General features: G+C 44.3%; 2 protein-coding genes across 3 annotated transcripts in view; one reads left to right on the top strand and one right to left on the bottom strand.

Moving 5' to 3' along the window:
• ANAPC1 (anaphase promoting complex subunit 1) overlaps window positions 1–8,166 on the top strand; it is a 105,852-nt gene extending 97,686 nt beyond the window's left edge. For both annotated transcript variants that reach the window (XM_060187343.1, XM_007532163.3), the window contains exons 45-48: window positions 183–278; window positions 3,733–3,931; window positions 5,863–5,997; window positions 7,798–8,166. In XM_060187343.1, the coding sequence (XP_060043326.1) occupies window positions 183–278; window positions 3,733–3,931; window positions 5,863–5,997; window positions 7,798–7,913 (546 nt within the window). In that variant the 3' untranslated portion in view covers window positions 7,914–8,166. The remainder of the gene's footprint in view (window positions 1–182; window positions 279–3,732; window positions 3,932–5,862; window positions 5,998–7,797) is intronic.
• A 4,958-nt stretch (window positions 8,167–13,124) lies between these two features.
• Window positions 13,125–17,514, bottom strand: LOC103121652 (putative speedy protein E7). Its single transcript, XM_007532173.1, has 6 exons — window positions 17,355–17,514; window positions 17,000–17,197; window positions 14,208–14,266; window positions 13,833–13,918; window positions 13,262–13,436; window positions 13,125–13,184 (listed from the first exon to the last, which is right to left on the bottom strand). Exons 1-6 carry the CDS (start codon window positions 17,512–17,514, stop codon window positions 13,125–13,127), a joined length of 738 nt encoding a protein of 245 aa, XP_007532235.1.
• Between the last annotated feature and the right edge of the window lie 3,015 nt (window positions 17,515–20,529).

The raw sequence follows: 20,529 nt of genomic DNA on the forward strand, positions 1-20,529 counted from the left end.
ACTTTTTCTCCATCGTACCACCTCCTAGGCTGTGCATGTGCTGTGACTTTTAAATGGTTAGCTATTTTATCCTTTTCTTTCTTTCATTGTGGATCTTTAAAATGGGCCATGTATAAATTGTTTCTTGAGATTATTTTAGAATAAATGTTCATGTGCTTCAAAAAAACTTTTAATTTTTACAGAAACAGGAGATTCTGGATCTCTTTTCTTCAGTACTTTATGAATGTGTGACTCAGGAGACCCCAGAGATGTTGCCTGCTTACATAGCAATGGACCAGGTATGGTTCAAAAATGTATTCCAATTCTGATGAGATTTAGCCTGTATTTCAAATAACATATTGAAGAGTGGTATAAGGTTCCTACCCGTCTGTCTTTTTAGTTTTTCATTTACTTTTAAGAACCAGCCCTCCCCCTCCATACACCCTTACCAAAGTTGAAGTTTTATATCTATCTATCTGTCTATCTATCTATCTATCTATCTATCTAAAAAATTAAAAGGCTTGGGATTTATTTATTAATTTTTTTAATTTATTGGAGAATTACTGGCATACAGTTGACAGCAAAGCACAATAGTTTGTACATGCATAACATTTTGGTTTGGGATTTATAATAAGCATGTCCATTGTTGGGCTGGCTTATTCTGAGGTTCCTATTCTTTCCCTTTTCTCCTCTTCCTCTGTTAGTCAAAGAAGAGGATGTCCCCTTTCTTTCTTCCCTTGCATGATCTCATGCCTCCTTCTGACAAACTCTCTTCATCAAAGATATTATCCACATGAGTAGTATATGAATAGCACCTCCCCCACCCCCAGGCTGTTAGCAGTGTGTAATACTTGTGATCCAGTGGATAGAATCAGCTTGCAGTGATTTAGGAAGTTGGAGTTTGTTTTAATTTTATTGACACTAGGGTTATTTCTGGGGTCATATGCCTGTACAATGAATCCACTGTTCCTGGTGGCCTTTTTAAAAAAAAAAAAAAAAGTATCACTCATGAAGCATCTCCCCTGCGGATGGGGAACCAGGGGCTTAAATCCAGGTCCTTATGCTTGGTAACGTGTGTTTAACCAGGTGTGCCACTGCCCAGCACCCCCCTTGCACCTTTTTTTTTTTTTAATACAGAAATTTAGAGACATCTGCAGCACTGCTTCACTGCTTGTGAAGCTTCCCCCTTGCAGGTGGGGGCCCGGGACTTGAATTTGGATCCTTGTGCGTGATAATTTGTGTACTGTGTTTGCCAGTGCCCAGCCCCTTAGATTTTTATATTATTGGTGGTTTAACAGAGACTAAAAAGGCCAATAATACTTACATGCTTTCCTAAAGGATCAGAACAACTTACTTTAGGTTATTAGTAATATATTTTTTAATAATACATTTTCAAACCCAAATTTATGATAAAGCTAAGCTAATGGTTTTCTCATTTGGCTAATATTAACCTGTAAAAATACAGTTCCAGATCCCAAATTCCAGGGGCCTTTCACAGACACAATTTTGCTGTTCAAGGCTGACTTTTTCAGGTAGAGACAAACACCCCACACTTCCTCCCTACCCACGACACCTAAGCTTACCCAGGTGCTGTAGTATACCTGTATGGTGTGCCAGAGACTCAACCCTGGCTTGAGTGTATGGTGAAGAAGGTGCCCTACCATGTAGCTAAGACTTCTGTAGTTTGTTTGCTTGTTTATTTATTTATTGCATAGAGATAGCCAGAAATTGAGAGGAGGGGGAGGGGGAAAGGGGGAGGAGGAGATATAGACGCCTGCAGCCCTGTTTCAACACTTGGAAAGCTTCCCCCCGCAGGTGGGGACCGGGTCCTTGCACATTGTAACGTGTGCTCAACCAGGTACGCCACCACCTGGCCCTAGACTTCTATAGTTTTAAACAGCTCTTTTGCTGTTGGCCCAAGAGATGGCACAGTGGGTAGAGTGCTGAACTTGAGTTGAGTTCCAGAGTTCAACCCCTGCCATTGCATATGCCAGAGTGGTATTCTATTTCTCTGTTACTCTGCCTTCCACTTTCTTATTAGTAAATAAATAAATTTTATTTACTAGGAGTGAGATAATCTGCTAATTGTCCTTTTCTTTTTCACTTATCTCACTGAGCTTAATTCTCTCAACTTTCATCTAAGATGTGGCAAAGGAGATGACTTCATTTTAATAGCTGAAAAAATATATATCACCTTTTTTTTTTTCCTAGAGAGGAAAAAGAGACCATAGTACTGAAACTTCCTTCAGTGTGGTCGTACACATGGTTTGAGCACTACTCAAATGCGCTGTTTTCCCACCCCTTCACAATTTTCTTAGCCACTCATCTGTCATTGGACATCTGGGTTGTTTCCAAATTTGGAACAGAAAGGGAAAACACAAAGTCATATTTGGACTGGGTGTAGTGTCTTGCATCAAGCAAAGGACTCTTGTGAAAGGAGGGAAGGGAGCAGATAGAGAGGCACGTAGGGTGCTGGCACATGACAGTGGACAAGGACCTAAGTTGGGGTTGAGAGTGTTCTGCAGACACCTGTCATGGGGACATAAGAAATCATACCCATATGTCAGCAATAGAGCAGTAGTACTATAAACCATTACCTTCCACACTCCCCATAAAGTGATTTGGAAAAAATATGTATCTTAAAACAACAACAAAACAGCTCTTGGGTTAATATAGTAAGTTTATAGATAGTTTTTTGGGACTCAATGTTAAGTCAGAGGATGTAACCTCTAATAGCAAAGTAATCTATACTGAAAAGCTGAATGGAAAAATGCATCTAGGAGGGGCTAGACACCCCCCCATCTGAAAATCACACTGTGTCATGTCACTTTCTTAGTTAAAAGGGTAATTCCAATATAACCAACTAAGTCTAGAATGCTGTTAAAGTCTGGTATCTACCTTTTTTTTTTTAAAAAAAAAATATTTATTTAATTGAAAAGTGTACCCATGCAAGGATCCCAGTTTGAGTCCCCGGCTCCCCACCTGCAGGGGGTTAGCTTCACAAGTGGTGAAGCAAATCTGCAGATGTCTGTCTTTCTCTCTTCCTGTCTTCTCCTCCCCTCTCAATTTCTCTCTGTCCTATCAAAAATAAATAAATAAATAATAAAAATGGCCATAGGAGCAGTGGATTCATAGTGCAGGCACTGAGCCCCAGCGATAACCCTGGAAGCAAAGAGAAAAGAAATGAAAAAAAGAAATGAATCTATGATATCCATACCTGATGCTGCTTCTATATAGTTGTCAAGCACTGGTTTGAGTTTTTCTCTTTTTACACTCTGAGCTTTCATCTTTGGAGTTAGGGGCAATATCTTGAGAACATCTCTGGTTGTAGTAATGACCTTTTAGATAGGTCGAAAGAACGGTGTTATCACTAGAACTGTTTTTGCCTTTGATTCCTGACTTGATCCTGGCTGTGTCATTGTACCCCTGTGTTTCCAGAGGTGGCTGGCTTTCCACCTGTTAGGTCTTCATTTTTTAGAACTAGTGAGTCAGGAATGTGCTCTTATGTTTCTTTCACTTGAAAGCAGTTTGTATGGGACATAGTGAAGAAGCTCTGACCTCTAGAAGCTCTGCCCTCTGGTGGTGGTGGTGGTGGTGGTGGTGGTGGTGGTGGTGGTGGTGGTGGTGGTGGTGGTGGTGGTGGTGTGTGTGTGTGATGTTTTAAAACAATACTCTTGTGCACAAGTCTAAGGAAGAGGCAGTTAGAGGAATTTCACTCTTTAAATTGATTGCCATTTCTCTCTGCTCTCTAAGGCTATCAGAAGACTGGGAAGAAGAGAAATGTCGGAGACATCTGAACTTTGGCAGATAAAGTTGGTGTTAGAGTTTTTCAGCTCCCGAAGTCATCAGGAGCGGCTGCAGAACCACCCAAAACGAGGGCTCTTCATGAACTCTGAATTCCTCCCTGTTGTCAAATGCACTATTGATAATACTCTGGACCAGTGGCTTCAAGGTAAAAAGAGCATTGTGACCTTTGTGCTTTTAAGATACACTGGGATTCAGATTTTTATGTCTTAATGTTCTTCTTCTTTATATATATATATATTTATTTATAAAATAGGAATTATTGATTAATGTTCTTCTTCTTTATATATATATATTTTATTTATAAAATAGGAATTATTGACAAGACCATAGGATAAGAGGGATACAATTGCACACAGTTCCCACCACCAGAACTCCATATCCAATCTCCTCCTTGATAGAGTCCCTATTCTTTTTAAAAATATTTCTTTATTTATTCCCTTTTGTTGCCCTTGTTGTTTTATTGTTGTAGTTATTGTTGTTGTTACTGATGCCATCGTTGTTGGATAGGACAGAGAGAAATGGAGAGAGGAAGGAAAGATAGAGGTGAAGCGACTTCTCTGGAGGTGGGGAGCCAGGGGCTCGAACTGGGATCCTTACGCTAGGACTGGATTACTTGCTATTTGTAACTGCTTTCTTTTTTCTTTTTAATATTTTAATATTTTTATTTGTTTATTTGATAGAGACAGAAATCAAGAAGAAAGGGGAGGATAGAGAGGGAAGGAGAAAGACCTACAGCATTGCTTCACTGCTTTCAAAGCTATCCCCCTACAGTGGGAACTGGGGCCTTGAACCCGGGTTGTTGTGCATTGTGACATGTGCACTCGACCAAGTGTGTCACTACCCAGAGTCCCTGGTTGTAAGTTCTCTTTTTTTTGCCCTCCAGGGTTATTACTGGGGCTTGGTGCCTGCACTATGAATCCACTGCACCAGGAGGCCATTCCCCCACCCCCATTTTTGTTGCTCTTGTTATTTTGTTTTGTTATTGCTATTGTTGTGGGATAGGACAGAGAGAAACTGAGAGAGGAGGGGAAGACCAAGAGAGGAAGAGAGACACCTGCAGACCTGCTTCACCACTTGTGAAGTGACCCCCCTGCGGGTGGGGAGCCGGGAGCTGGAACTGGGATCCTTGCGCCAGTCTGTGCACTTTGTGCCATGTGCACTTAACCTGCTGCACTACCACCGCCCAGCCCCCTGTAAGTTCTTTAAGGCTTTATGAAAACTCCCAGTGATCCCGGAGCTCATTGTTTGAATTCGATTAGTGTTGTTTTTTTTTTTTAATTAAAAAAATTTTTTTTTAATATTTATTTTCCCTTTTGTTGCCCTTGTTGTTTTTTATTGTTGTTGTTAGTGATATCGTTGTCGATAGTTCAGAGAGAAATGGAGAAAGGAAGGGGAGACAGAGGGGAGAGAAAGATAGACACCTGCAGACCTGCTTCACAGCCTGTGAAGCGACTCCCCTGCAGGTGAGGAGCCGGAGGCTGGAATTGGATCCTTATGCCTGTCCTGAGCTTTGTGCCACGTGTGCTTATCCCGCTGTGCTACTGCCAGACTCCCTCAATTAGTGGTTTTTGTAAATTGTATTTATTTATTGAATAGAGACAGCCAGAAGTTAAGAGGTAGGGGGTTGATAGAGAGGGAGAGAGACAGAGAGACACCTGCAGCCCTGCTTCACCACTTATAAAGCTTTCCCCTTGCAGGTGGGGACTCGGGGCTCGAACCCGGGTCCTTGCATATTGTAATACATGAGCTTTACCAGGTGCACCACCACCCGGCCGCCCTCAATTAGTGTTTTAATAAGCTTTGGACATAAGGCTGTGAGCAAGAGGCTAACAGGGACCCTATGGCTCTAGCTATACCTAGTTAGAAAGACAAAGGGGTGGGGGTGCTAAAATTATAAGAGCCTGGCTATAATCTTCTGTGGCACTCAAAACTCTCCAATGGCAGGCAGGCTCAGAATACACCTGTCTGGTGTATACTAAGCTCAGTGAGTTCTTGATGGAAAAATGTCAAAAGAGGACATTCCTGTATCTCATTCTGCAGTCAGTTGGCTCAGCTCCATTTGTGTTTCTCTTGCAGCTGGGGGTGATATGTGTGTGCACGCCTACCTCAGTGGACAGCCCTGTGAGGAGTCACAGCTGAGCATGTTGGCCTGCTTCCTGGTCTACCACTCCGTGCCTGCTCCAAGGCACCTGCCATCTATAGGATTAGAAGGTAATTGCATATCTAAATTCTTTTTCAGCTCCTGTGCTATTGACTCAACCATGTATTTTAGTCTCTTGATGGGACTTTTAGTGGAATTTGTTTTGCTAGTAGAATTTCCTAGATAGAATTTTCCCACTTAAGATTTTTCATGCTTAGGTGTTGTTGAGATGCCTTCTCGGAAAAGAAAAAAAAAAATCCTGAACTGTACACATTCACAAACTTTTCTTTAAATTTAGAAAAGAATGGCTTCTGACATCTTCAAAGAATCCCAAATAATATATGCTAATAAATAAAATAATGTTCATGTTATTATTTTTGTTAGCTAACATTTACTTTCTGTTTTTTTTGTTTTTACATCATATCTTAATTTCTAAAGCTTTAAAGTGAGTGGGTGTGTAATATGTGGATTTTAATGTTTTCAGACTAGAGAATTAAAAATATTAGTGTCTGACTATATTAGAATATAGAATATGATACAAGGTTGAGTCACTTGATAATGAAGTTATAAAATAATTGTAGATAGGGAGTCGGGCTGTAGCGCAGCAGGTTAAGCGCAGGTGGCGCAAAGCACAAGGACCGGCATAAGGATCCCGGTTCGAACCCCGGCTCCCCACCTGCAGGGGAGTCGCTTCACAGGCGGTGAAGCAGATCTGCAGGTGTCTATCTTTCTCTCCTCCTCTCTGTCTTCCCCTCCTCTCTCCATTTCTCTCTGTCCTATCCAACAATGACAACAACAATAATAACTACAACAATAAAACAACAAGGGCAACAAAAGGGAATAAATAAATAAAATAAATATTAAAAAATTAAAAAAAAAATAATTGTAGATATCATTTTTTCCCCTTCTCCACCTCAAGACAAACTATGAGCCATTTATTTCATGAATAATTAAGGGTCTACTTACTTTTAACCTTTTTATATCACTATTTCTTAAGAATTTTTTTTTTTTGAGGAAGGTGAAAATTACATCATTCAGATCTAAAATTTAGCACCATTACTAGTTTTATTGCTACTTAAAAAACCTTCAATTAAATTGTTGTCTAGAGGGCTGGCCAGAAAGCTCATCTATAAAGTGAACATGCTTTGCCATGAACACAACTGCACTGGAAACACCTTCAGTGCTGTGGTATCTTTCCCTCTTTCTATCTGAAAAAACTCAAGAGTGGTACAACTCCATTGATGGGGAAAAAAAAAAAGCTTTCTAGAGACCTCTAGCCATGGTTATGTCAGAATTGGTTGTTTTGGATTAACTCTTCTCTGAAATTAAGTATAAAAGCTAGACCAAGTGACAGGAACTAGCTACTTAAGTAAACTGACAACAGACATGCTTGGCAGGGCTTAATTGAGCAGCAGTGACTTCACTGTAGAAACTTTGTATTCACCTTTACTCTGTCCGGAGATATTTATCAATTCATGGCACAAGAATTAGACCTGTAAACAGTTTAGCCAATAAACAGCAGTGTCACTGGGCATTGGAACCAGAGATGGGGTTAATGATTGTCCAAGAACCTAGAACTGGAGAAACAATTATAAATAGGGAACAGGAGTGACTAAAAAAAACCTGTATGCATTCTTCCATTTAAGTATCTTAATCTGCACGTGCGTAAGGTTAGACTTTAAGAAACCTAGCAGAAGTCAAGAGGCTAAAAACAAAGGTATTTCAGAAACAGCATATGCAAAGGTGACCAGAGGTAGCTTATTAAGACCTGCCAAGGTAAAATCATTCTGGCATGACTGACTGATTGCAGCTTTATGAAAAGGGGTGTATGGCTGAATTTATTTATAGACACGATCTTTCCATTTCTCTAGGGAGCACGAGCTTTGCTGAACTCCTCTTCAAATTTAAACAGCTGAAAATGCCAGTTCGAGCTTTGCTAAGATTGGCCCCTTTGCTTCTTGGAAACCCACAGCTGATGGTTATGTGACTTATGTGATCCTGCCTCGTGGTAGAAGTGCCCTGCAACCCAGTGCTGCACAGACGCACAGCAGACGACAAAGCTGAGGAGACAAGTTCCACTATATAACTGGAGGAATGAGCTGCACAAACCTCAGTGTATTAAAACCGAAGCATTTCAGATATGGCAGAGGTTATTGTTGTCAGCATTAATAATACACAATATAGAAAAGTGAGTTAAAATTTACTTTTGTAAATAAATGTTTATTGGTTTGTTTTCAAAACTCTGAATTGCTTGATTGGGGCTTCAGAGACTAGCTGGGGGTGGGGGTGGGGAGAAGAGGGGAAGGCTGGCTACCACTTTTTGACTTCTTTCAGCTGCGAAGATTTACATGAAGTGACTTTGTGCTGAAAAAAACAAAAACAGAAACCAACCAACCAACCAAATAAAAAACCCACTCAAGATCATTGAAGAAGCTGTGTCACTGAATTTGACTCTCTATAGCAATTAAAGGACTTCCAGCCAGTCACAGTTGTTCTAGCTAAAATAGGTTTGTAGAGGTCGATGAGCTAGCTCACCTGGGCCCCTTCTGCACACCACACCACATGGAAGTACTAAGGCAATTGAGAGGTGCTGTGGTGAAACCCTCGTGATGCCCCCACCCCAACCCCCAAAGTGAAAAAGTTTGTATAGACATCCTCATCCTCGATCTCCTCTAACAGGAACTTTATAATATGTTCAAGAATTGCTTGACACGAAACCTACTATAAATACCAAATAGAGAATTTTTACTACAGTGAGGTCTTCAGGCATTATGTTCGCATATATGAAAATTAAGAGACAGTTCATTTCCACCCAAGATTTAGAAAACGTACATCTGTGGCCAGGGGCTTCTGGACTGATGTTAAACATTCATAGAAAGGTGTCTTATGTGTCAAGGGTCCCATACAAACAGAAGAAAGTTTCCCACCGTCCAGTGTTTTATGTAATCTCTGTGCTTCCTAAAAGAACAGTTGAATCATGAACTTGCAAAAGCTGCAAGATTTATCTGATGACTGTGTATTTCCATATCCTGGACATGTTGTCTAGCTGTAGAAGTGAAAAGGATGAGGCTGGCGACGTAGCTCACCAGGCAGGATGCCTGCTGTGCCGTGTGCAAGACCCAGGTTTGAGCCCCTGGTACACTGCAGGGGAGTACTGGGGAAGGTTTCAGTGCTGTGATCTCTCTATCCTCCCACTCCACACAACCCCCCCCCCAAAAAAATAAAGCAAATATGTCTCTACTGAGGCTCTTACCAAAACTCATGTGATTTGCTAGCAGAGGAGATGAGCATTTAGACTGCATGCAAAGTGACCTGCTCCTACATATGAAGCATAGGTGAGGCTGGCAGGAGGTGGGCATGAAGTGTGCTTCCCTTCAGACTTAGCCTTTCTCCTAATTAGAAATAAAAGCAGGGTGACTAGAGCTGGCGGAATAGCTCATTTGGATGGTGCACCACTCAGGTTTGAGCCTGGCCTACCCCTCTGCACTGAAGGAAACATCAATGCTGTGATCTCTCTTTCAAAGGGGGAAGGGGGAGAAGAAGGGTGACTGGGGAAATAGCTCAACTGATAAGAGTGTTGGACTCTCATGCTTGAGGTTCCTGGTTTAATCCCTGTCATTGCATGTACCTGAGTGGTACCCTGCCTTGTACAATGTGTCTTTTTCTTGTCTAATGAGAACCAATATCCTCTATGTGTAATAAAATAAATCTCTTAATAATTTTAGTGAGAGAGATACAGAGGGAGAGGGACACCAGAGCACTGCTCATCTCTGGCTTATTGTGGTGCTGGGGACTGAACCTGGGACCTCAGGCATGAAAGTCTTTTATTTTTTTATTTATTTATAAAATAAAAAATATTGACAAGACCACAGGATAAGAGGGGTACAATTGCAAACAATTCCCACCACCAGAACTCCGTATCCCATCCCCTCCTTGATAGCTTTCCTATTCTCTAACCCTCTGGGAGTATGGACCCAGGGTCATCATGGGGTGCAGAATGTGAAAGGTCTGGCTTCTGTAATTGCTTCTCTGCTGAACATGGAATTGAAGTATTTTTGTATAACTATTATGCTAATCTCCCAAGCCCTATAAAATAAAGTCTTTTAAAAAATGAAGGGTTGAGAGAGCTCAGTAGGTAGACTGCTTGTCTAACAGAGTACGAAGACTTGGGTTGGATTCCTGGCAACTTGCGGTTGCACCATGGGCAGCACCAAGTTTCATGGATGGTGAAGCTGTGCTTTGGTGTCTCCCTTTCTCACTTCTCAGTCTTTCTCTTTTTCAAAATATGTAGACTAAAAAAAGCTGGGGGGGGGCGGGTTGCTGAGGAGGCCGTTTGGCATCTCTGCACATGCCTGAGGCTTTGTTTTATTCATTGGAGTCACATTAAACAAGGACAATGCTGTCTCCAGACCATTTGTTTGTCACCTTTTATTCTGCTCTTTCTCTCATAAAGCCTATTCTGGTTGACGACATTCTTTTTGATGCGTGTGTAGTGCCAAGGATCAAACCCAGGTTCTTGTGATTGTAACACATACGCTCTACCTCCGCCTGGCCCCATGAGCCTTTGTAAACCTGCATGTTACCTACCATAAGTGAGTGCTGACAGGCTTCCGGTCTAGGGAATGCCCTCCAAGTGCCCACTGGCTTCACCTCTCCTTCCCTTCACTGCTGGCTGAAACCTGCAGACGCCAGGGGCACAGGCATGACCGAATCCTGTTCTCTGCCCCATAACTGAACTGCAGAGATCGTACAGGGGAGCATTTTTCTGCAGAAAGTGCTTTAAGGATGAGAGGACCTTAAGAAGACCTGGAAACCTTGAAAGAGTGAAGACAAACTGTGGGTAGATGTCATAGACGCCCAGCCTGTACAACAGACCGTTAGGTTAAACCCTACCGAGCTACCTCTCTGTGCTGCTTAAGCATATGTGAAAAGGACTGTTTCTCATACAAAGGCTTACAGGGCCAGGCAGTGGTAGAGCACAGGTCTTAATGCACAAGGATCCAGGTTCAAACCCCTGCTCCCCATCTAGAGTAGGGGAAGCTTCACAAGTAGAGAAACAGTGCTGCAGGTGTCTGTGCATCTGTCTCTTTCTTTCCTTTCTTCCCTTCTCAATTTCTCTGTCTCTATCCAAAATAAAATTAAAGCAAAAACAAAAGTTCACGTTCAGTTGTCTGTTCCTGCTTCCTATGGCCACCAGGTCTACCCATTCTGAAAAACACTGGCTGCTTCCCATTGTAGTCACTCCAGAAAAGTCTTGTTTGATAAATGTGGAGCCCCTCAAATCTTAGTTGTTACCCTTAATTCCTGCCTGTGCAGAAGGCAGCTTAGCTTAGTTGTTCATCATCCTCTTGCTTTGCTCCATCTTACGTCACAGAGCAGGGGTGGGGAACATCAGGTCTGTGGGGGATGTATGGTGGACTGAATTCTTTGGTCAGGCCCTGCCTAGGCAACAGCAGGCAGAATTCATTGGAATTCATTAAGTACTAATTTCTAAGTTCATAAATGTGTATGCATGTGTTATATCCAAATTGTGCTCGGCAGAAAAAAGGTTCCCACCCCGGGTCTCAGAGTGAAGGTGTGGCTAGGGTGAGCAGTAGGGGCTGCCAGGAGCACATGTGAGGGCCCAGGTACAGGCAGCTGCTCACCTACATGGCACTGACTACGGAGCTGCCGTGATGCTTTGTTTTCTCTGGAGTTCTGAGATGCCTGACATATGGCCCTCAAATTAAAAACCTGCGGCTCAACTTTCTGCCCAACTAGGTTTTTCTCAGAGCACACTTGCCCCCCCCTTTCTCCTTCTTCTCTTGTTTTTCTGGGGCCAGCAGTGGCTCTGCCTTTGCAGTGAGGCAGCCTAACTCAGTTCACAGGATTGTTCTAGAACATTTGCCTGCACAAAGGTTTTTTTTTTTTTTTTTTTTTTTTAAGTTGAGGTATTATCAGTTCACAGCATTGTGTGTTTCAAGAATGAATATTTAAGTTCACACCTCTTCAAATGCCTATCACATCACATCCATCACCAAAGTACCTGTGACCTCTACCAGAGTCCACTGGACCTCTGCCTCTCCCATCAACCGTACCACCCTTCTTGTTAAATTCAGTCCTGCAGTTAAAATCCAAGAGTTTGTTTTGTCTGTACCACATGGTTCCTTTTGAATTTAATTGAAGATTTGTCTACCCCTTCTTCAAGTAAATACAGATATAAAAACTGAATGTAGGGAGTCGGGTGGTAGCGCAGCGGGTTAAGCGCAGGTGGCACAAAGCACAAGGACCGGCGTAAGGATCCCAGTTCGAGCCCCTGGCTCCCCACCTGTAAGAGGGTCGCTTCACAAGTGGTGAAGCAAGTCTGCAGGTATCTATCTTTCTCTCCTTCTCTCTGTCTTCCCCTCCTCTCTCCATTTCTTTCTGTCCTGTCCAACAATGACAATATCAATAACAACAACAATAATAATTACAACAATAATAAAACAAGGGCAACAAAAGGGAATAAAAAATTAAAAAAAAAACTGAATGTAAAGTGAAGAAAGAACCTTCTAGAAAGCCTGGTGCTGGCTAGTCAGGTGAGGTTTTTTTTTTGTTTTGTTTTTTTAAGTAAATGCCATCTATTATGTGCTCCTCAGAGTGTTAAATGTACTTTTTTCCTTTTCTTCTTTTTTCAAGGCATCTTACTTTTTAGAGACCAGTAAGCCCTAGAGGCTTCTGTTCACACACATGTTCTTCCAGTCTCTACCTTAGTGCACTGTAGCTTCGTGTAGTAGTAAGACACAGAGTTTTGATGACATGCTGAAATTTATCTTTCTTTCATCCCAAGAGCCTTTGTCATAATAGCCTCTTTTCTAGAAAGGACACCTTAGTGTTTTCCATGAATTTATGTTTTAAAATTTCAGCTCAAAACCTTGCAGAAGTTTTTCATTGCCTGCATCAGCATTCCTAAAACTGCCTAAAAACAAAAATAAATGCAAATCAGAATCTTGTGTTGTATTAGAAGCAATTCCACAACCAAACCTTTGGGAGAGTTTTCAGAAAGACACAAATTGATCACTTTCTTTACCAGGGTTGTTTTCAGGGCCCTTCTGGGGGTGGGGGGGTAGGCGGTAGTATTTTCTCCCCATGCTCACCAGCCTTGTGTCTAGGGGGATCCCCCAGGGTGAGGCCTACACTCACCTGGACCACCTGCAGACCCTGCTTCATTCTCAGGATCCTAGGGGGCACATTGTCGCACCCGGCCCCAGACCCAGTGGTGTGGGTTCTGGGCCTGGATCTGAAAGGGAAACAGTGGGGTGAGTGCCTGGAGGAAGCACCCACCTCACTTACCCTGGAGGGGTGGGCCTGACAGACCTCTTCACACAGCTCTGGGGTGACCCAGGCTCGGTACTCCATTGCATGGAAGAACTCTATCTTCAGCTTCAGGAACTCCTTGTAGAGCTCTGGCCAGTGCTCTCTGCCCAGCAGGAACTGGAAGATGCTCCTCTTGGACATGGGGTTGTCTTCCTCCATGTCTGATGCGATATAGCTGCCGTGGGAAAGAGGAGGTTGGGCCAGCAGGAGAGAGAGGCTGTGGGGGTCATACCGGAGGACCCAGTCTCCTTGCGGTGCACTCAAGAGACACGTCCCGGGAAGACCTGTCTGCAGATGGCCCGGGTCCTGAGACTCAGGCCCAGTGTCTGGTTGCCTGCCATTTCCCCGGGGCTTCCCCCTCAGGCCAGTCAGTCTCTTGGTAGCATGTGGTGTTTCCTGACCACAGTTGCCATCTCTGAACCTTATGCATCACCTCTCCCATCCCCAAGACCATGTGGCCTGTGAAAGCCTCATCTGACCAAGAGAAACTATTGTTCAGAATCTTCTGATGAGGCAAAGGGGCTGTGGGAATTGAGGGTTTGTGAAAGCAGCCCCCCGAGGAGGCACTCACAGGGCCAGGAAGAAGTGAATCCTGTTGTAGAGGTGTCCAGGCAGCCCGACCCGGCCGAAGTACTCGACCACCATGGAGAGCAGGTACTGTGGGGAGATGGGACTGTGATGGGGTGTCTGGAAAGAGGGAGACGGTTCTGGAAGGCCATAGTGGGAGAACTCGGGGTTTTGTGTGGGGACGTGTAGAGACTCTGGGGAGCAGATGTCTAGAGGGCAGGGCAGGGCAGGGCAGGGCTTGGCGGTCTTGCTTCCTTGTGTGTTGAGAGCAGGTCTTTGAAGGGCTATTCCTGCCCAGATAATTTCTATCCTCTCTACCTGCCCTAAGGAGTAGTGACTACAGACCCCTCTGTCCCTCGTCATTTGGTGGTGCAGATACCTTATCAGAGACTTTGAGGAAAATGTCAGCTTCCAAGAAGGTCTGAATGATGGGGTCCTCTGCAAAGGAAGAAAGGATTGATGGCCATGTTCAGCAGGGAAGCAATTACAGAAGCCAGACCTTCCGCTTTCTGCAACCCATAATGACACTGGGTCCATACTCCCAGAGGGTTAAAGAATAGGAAAGCTGTCAGGGGATGGCATGGGATATGGAGTTATGGTGGTGGGAACTGTGTGAAGTTGTACCCTCTTATTCTTTGGTTTTTGTCAGTGTTTCCTTTTTATAAGTAAAAATTAAAAAAAAAAAAAAAAAAGGTTGATGAGCTGTGGGAACTTCCGGATCCTGTGGGAGAGGAGGTGGAAATCTCTCCTTCAGGAGGGTTCTAAGCCTCCTGATGACAGTTGCCTCTCTGTTCTCCAACACACAGAGCAAGTTTCAGCTGTGGACACTAATTTTATGATTGTTATTTCATCTTCAACCTGGTGGAAGGTGGTGATGTGTGTATTTACTGCAGAGATGGTGAGCCAGTTCTCAGAACTGAACATTTTTACTCTAGCCCAAAATGTCATTATACTGTGACTCTGCCTTTGCTTGTGCTGTCTGATGACTGCGGCATGGAGACTATGTGCCCTCTGGGGACACTGGGCATGCTGCCTCCCCTTAATAGCCCTCCTCATTCCCTGAAGACAATGGCCTGGCCTCCCCTTTTGCAGCTTGTCCACCAGGGATTGGAGTCACGCCCCTAGGTACACTTGATTCCTCTCTATGCCTTGCTCTTCGTGCAGGACAATGACATTTGCACAGCAGAGGGGCCAGAGGGATGATGGACCATTTCACCCTCCTTGACCCTTCTCAGGTGAGCTTGACCCTCACAAGGGCTCTGTGCACTAGAACTTTCTGTGATAAAGAAAATATTCCAGAGGTCAGGCGATGGCATATCTAGTTAAACATACACATTACAGTGCACAAGGACTCAGGTTCAAGTCCCTGGCCCCCACGTGTGGGGGAAAGCTTCATGAGTGGTAAAGCAGGGCTGTAGGTCTCTCTCTGTCTCTCTCCTTCTCCTGCCTGCCTCAGTTTCTTTGTCTTTGTCCAATAAAAATAAATTAAAAAAAGGAAAATATTCCATATCTTTGCTGCTCCATCTGGTAGCCAGTGGCCCTGTGTGATGACTAAGAACTTGAAAGGCAGCCTGTGAGACTGAGGAGCTGAAGCCTGAAGTTACTTAATTCATATCAAGTTCAGTCCTAACAGTTAAATGTGGCTTGTGGGTGTTACATTAGGGGAGCTGAGTGTACTCCCGCTCCCAGTTCTCCTTTGGGTCCTAGTGCTTCTTCTCAGCTCTTTCCTAATTAGACTGTTTTTATAAAGCTGTTGTACCCTTGCTTACACCCTGTCTCTAGGTGTCATGCCTTGCTTTAAAAAAATTTTTTTTTAAATTTATTCCCTTTTGTTGCCCTTGTTGTTTTATTGTTGTAGTTATTATTGTTGTTATTGATGTCGTTGTTGGATAGGACAGAGAGAAATAGAGAGAGGAGGGGAAGACAGAGGGCGAGACAGAGAGACAGACACCTGCAGACCTGCTTCACCGCTTGTGAAGCGACTTCACTGCAGGTGGGGAGCTGGGGCTTGAACTGGGATCCTTAAGCTCATCCTTGTGCTTTGCGCCACGTGCGCTTAACCTGCTGCGCTACCGCCGGAGTCCCCCCCTCCAAAACTGTTTTTAATTATCTTTATTTTGTTTGATAGAAACAGTGAGAAATCAAGAGGGGAGTGATAGGGAGAGAGGCAGAGAGACACCTGCAACACTACTTCACTTGCAAAGCTTTCCCCCTGCAGGTGGGGCTTTTTTTTTTTTTCTTTCTTTTCTTTTTTCTTTTTTATCTGTCACAGGTGGAGAGCAACTTATTTCTGTGCAGGGTCTTATTTCTGTCACAGGTCCTAAGCACTTACTGTGCCCTCCCATCTTGAGCACAAAGACAGCAAGCTCTTCTTTGTATTCTCATCAGTCTTAAAAACGGAAACTGATGGGGGCCAGGCAGTAGCACAGCAGTTAAGCACATGTAGTACAAAGTGCAAGGATCCTGGTTCAGGTCCCCGGCTCCCCACCTACAGGGGGGTCGCTGCTTCACAGGCAGGTCTGCAGGTGTCTCTCTTTCTCTCCCCCTCTCTGTCTTCCCTCCTCTCTCCATTTCTCTCTGTCCTATCCAACAACAGCACAAATAAAAAAAAAACTAAAAGAAAAAAAACCACAAAAACCTGTAACTGACAAAAAGGATGACAGAGGCCCTAGTGGGGGTTGTATTGTTATGTGGAAAACTGGGGAATGTTACGCATGTACAAACTATTGTATTTACTGTCGAATGTAAAACATTAATTCCCCAATAAAGAAATAATAATAAAAAACATAACTGAAAGGACTGAATGAAAGAATTTCCACAAACTGAGGAGGCCTCTTGATTTGCCCTGGAAATATCTTGATAATGGAACACTCAGCCATGAGCTTCCCGAATTCTCCCACTTCTTCCAAGAACTTGTCTCAGATTGAAACCCTATCAGTACAGTGTGTGTGTGTGTGTGTGTGTGTGTGTGTGTGTGTGTGTGTGTGTGTGTGTGTGTAGGGGGCGAGGTGGGAACCTGGGGTGACTGCTTCTGTGCTGCCTGCATACATTTCAGCTTGGGATCTGAGCATGACTCTAGATCCACTATCCCCTCCCCACGGCCCCTCCTATCCCCAATTCTTGAGTTAGAAGCTCTTCAAGTTCCTGTTCAGTTCAGCTCAGAACACACACCCAGAAGTCGGTAGAATGCTTCCTGGTCCTCGGGGCGGTAACTGGGTCTTCTCTTCCTGTTCATCCTGAGTTTTGTTCCCTCCACATGATGGACAGTCCATACGTTCCTCTTCTGCCCCCCTTTTCTCCAGAGCTGTAGCTGGGAGAAAGTCTCAGAGGAGTAGGAGTTGGAGGCCAGGGGGCAACTCTCCTGGGCAGCTGCAGGAGTAAGACTCCCCGTGAGAATATGACTGTGAACTTGACCCATCCTGAAATGCTGGGTTCACCCTGCATCATGAGGACACAGTGACATGCAGAGTTGCTCTGCAGTCGCTGGGGGTTGAGGGAGGGAATAGAGGAATGTCTCAGCACAAACCTGCCCTGACTTCTGCCAGGTTCCTCCTCTTCTGGCCTCTCTTCCTTCTGGACCTTTGCCCAGGGACAGCTTCCAGAGTGGTGTAATTGGAGGCCAGAGGGATCCTCTTTTGGGGGGCTGCAGGGAAGGGAGGAACTCTGGAATGGTGGGAAGAACCCATCTGGGGAATACTGGGTTCTCCCCTTCCTGCCCATCTTGAGGGCTTCGCATGTGACAGCTGAAGAAATATGAGAATAAATGACCTTCACCTTTTGTTTTCAAAGGAGGGCTGGGATTGAATTAATATTTGCCTTTTTATTTTTTGCCAGGTCAACAGTACATTCTTGTGCATCTTACTTCCTTATTTTTTTTCTGCTCAGAAGACACCTGTATGGATGTAATTATGAAACTCACTAGTAGAGATAGCTGGGGAGACAGACAGCATAAAGGCCTTTATGCCTGAGGCTCTGAGCTTCCAGGTTCAGTCTCCAGCACCAGTATAAGCCAGAGCTGAGCAGTGCTCTGGAAAACAACAACTGCACCCGCAGCTGCAGCAACAATGGAAACAGCACCTTGGGCCGGATGCTGGCACAACTCATTAAGTGCCTCGTATTACCAAGGACCCAGGTTCAAGTCCCCACTCCTCACCTGCAGGGGGTCGGTCCACTTCAGGGGTGAACTTTGAAGCAGTTTAGCAATTTTCTATCTTTCATGCCTCTAGGGTTATCTCTGGGGCTCAGGGCCTACACTATGAATACACTGCTCCTGCAGCCATTTATTTATTTATATTTTTATAAGACAGAGAGAAATTGAGAGAGGAGGGAAAGATAGGGAGGAAGAGAGAAAGACAGACATTTGCAGACCTCCTTCACTAATTGTGAGGTGACCCCCTGCAGATGAGGAGCCAGGGGCTCAAGCTGGGATCCTTGCATGGATCCTTGTGCTTCACACCATGTGAGCTTAACTCGTGTGCCACTGCCTAGCTCCCTTTTCCCCTCTCTGTCTCCCCACTCTCTCTCAATTTCTCTCTGTCCTATCTAATAAAAATCACAGAAAATGTTCAGCGGGATTTACAATTACAGAAGCCAGAACTCCCACCTTCTGCACCCCATAATGATCCTGGCTGGGTTCCATGTTCCCAGAGGCATAAAGAATAGGAAAGCTTTTAAGGGAGGGGATGGGATATGGAGTTCTGGTGGTGGGAAATATGTGGAATTGTACCTCTTTTATTCTATGGTCTTGTCAATATTTCCATTTTATAAATAAAAATTTTTTAAAGTTACAAAAAAAACACCCCAAAATCTAAGTAGTGGATTCGTAGTGCTGGCACTGAGCCTGAGTGATAACCCTTGTGGCAACAAACAAAAACATCAAACCAAAACTCTAGTAACAGAGGTCCTCACTCATGTCTAGAGTGAACAAGATTGTGGCCTCCCTACCTCACCTGGACACCCTTTCCTGTGCTCTGACAGAGCCAGAGTCAAGAGCAGAGCAGCAGCAGTGATGCTGGAGTGGGATGTCCTCACATTGTCCTTCACCTCGAGCCTGTGGATGATGGGTTGATGGCCACACATACCTGCCTTGCCTTCCATGGGTCTCCTTTGCTGGATTTTGTTGGCTTGGGGTAGTCTCTGAGGAGGCTGACAAGGCAGGGGGAGGGATCCTGTCTTCTGTGTACAGAAAATGAAGGAGACCCTGTGTGTTGCTGACTGACTTGCTTCTTTCTGTTTAACCTGCTTCTTGAGAAACCTGATCTTTAATTAGATGGCAGCAATCACACTAACACCTATTGATGGCTCACCCAGCAGCAGACTTGGGTCAGTACAGGAAGAATCAATCACCCTGTTTTATCCTGATACAGGCCAGGGAGGTCTGGCTGATAAACATACCTGGTTGATGGATGAGGAAGCAGCTGCTGAATTTGTCTAGGACATGTTTCTCGAGTGGGATTTGCAATTAGAACTTGTCTGATGAGGGGACCTCAGTCACACATCCACTAGGGTCACACTGGATACCTCATGCCTGTACCCTGTCATAAGTAAGCACGTAAGTGAACTGCAGGGAAGTCACTGGCAGTCAAGCCTGGGGAGAATGTGACCCGAGTGGCCCACACCTTTCTGGGACAGCCCTGGAGGTAGATAGAGGCAGCAAGTGCCAAAAGGCCCCTGAGGACCAGTGTGTCACCCTCACTCAGGTCAGGCCTCCTCATGACTGGTGCCCCACTCTCTCCTCATCCCTCTCACCCTCCTCACTGCTTCCAAGACTCAAGGCACCACAGATGGCCCAGTTCTTCGTGAGTCACGTTTGCTCATTCTCCTTTTCCCTGGATTTTCATTTCCTCCTCCCTTTTGCCCACACCTCTCTTCCGCTACGTTTGAGATCATTTCATGCCACCGTATAGGTGTTTCCTCATCTTTGTCCTTTGGGGTTCAGTGGAGAAACACAGATCAGGATCCCAAACTGAGCCCGCACAGGAGTGAGGGATGCCTGTGCCTGTGAGCACCTCTTGCCTCTCCAGAATGAGGCCCTCACATACAACACAGCCTCACGGTGGGGGAAGAGCTGTAGCCAAGTGTGTGGGATCAAAGAGCTTCCAAGATTCCAGAGCCACTGATGACATCACACTATTCCACAGGGAACGGGCTGTGGGGGACAGGTGACTCAATCCAGCCTGGACATGGGACTGCCTCCTCCCCACCTCATCTCTGCTCTGAGCCTCATCTTATGTTAATTAAATCAGGCATCTTTTCAAATAAAGTCACTTACCTATATATCAAAAAGTCGAGGAAGTACTAAATTAAAAAGCTGTTTGATTTTGTGTCCATAATATTATGATAAAGCTTATTTTTACTACCTTTCTTGTATGTTAAGCTATGACCATAGTAAGATAGAGATTTTATTTAGCTTGTATATTTTGAGATGATTGGAGATTTATATGGCAGATGTAAGAAATAATGCTGAGAGATCCTATATAACTTGTATTCAGCCCCACCCCCAAAGCAGCAACATGCATCATTTTATTTTATTTTTTTGCCTCCAGGTTTATCACTGAGGCTTGGTGCCGACACTATGACACCCCCCCCCCCGGTCCTGGAGGCCATTCTTTCTATTTTTATTGGATAGGACAGAGAGAAATTGAGATAGGAGGGGGAGATAGAGAAGAAGAAGAAGAGAGAGAGAGAGAGAGAGAGAGAGA

Source organism: Erinaceus europaeus, chromosome 3 (assembly GCF_950295315.1).
Source record: "Erinaceus europaeus chromosome 3, mEriEur2.1, whole genome shotgun sequence".
Taxonomy (NCBI): domain Eukaryota; kingdom Metazoa; phylum Chordata; class Mammalia; order Eulipotyphla; family Erinaceidae; genus Erinaceus; species Erinaceus europaeus.

Excerpts from the sequence above, each read along its gene's own strand:
- LOC103121652 (XM_007532173.1), bottom strand. The coding sequence starts at position 17,514 with ATGGGTTCTTCCCACCATTCCAGAGTTCCTCCCTTCCCTGCAGCCCCC. Across the intron at positions 17,198-17,354 it reads CCTGGCAGAAGTCAGGGCAG|CTGCCCAGGAGAGTTGCCCC; the intron begins GTTTGTGCTGAG and ends TTACTCCTGCAG. Across the intron at positions 13,185-13,261 it reads CCCCAGAGCTGTGTGAAGAG|ATCCAGGCCCAGAACCCACA; the intron begins GTCTGTCAGGCC and ends TTTCCCTTTCAG.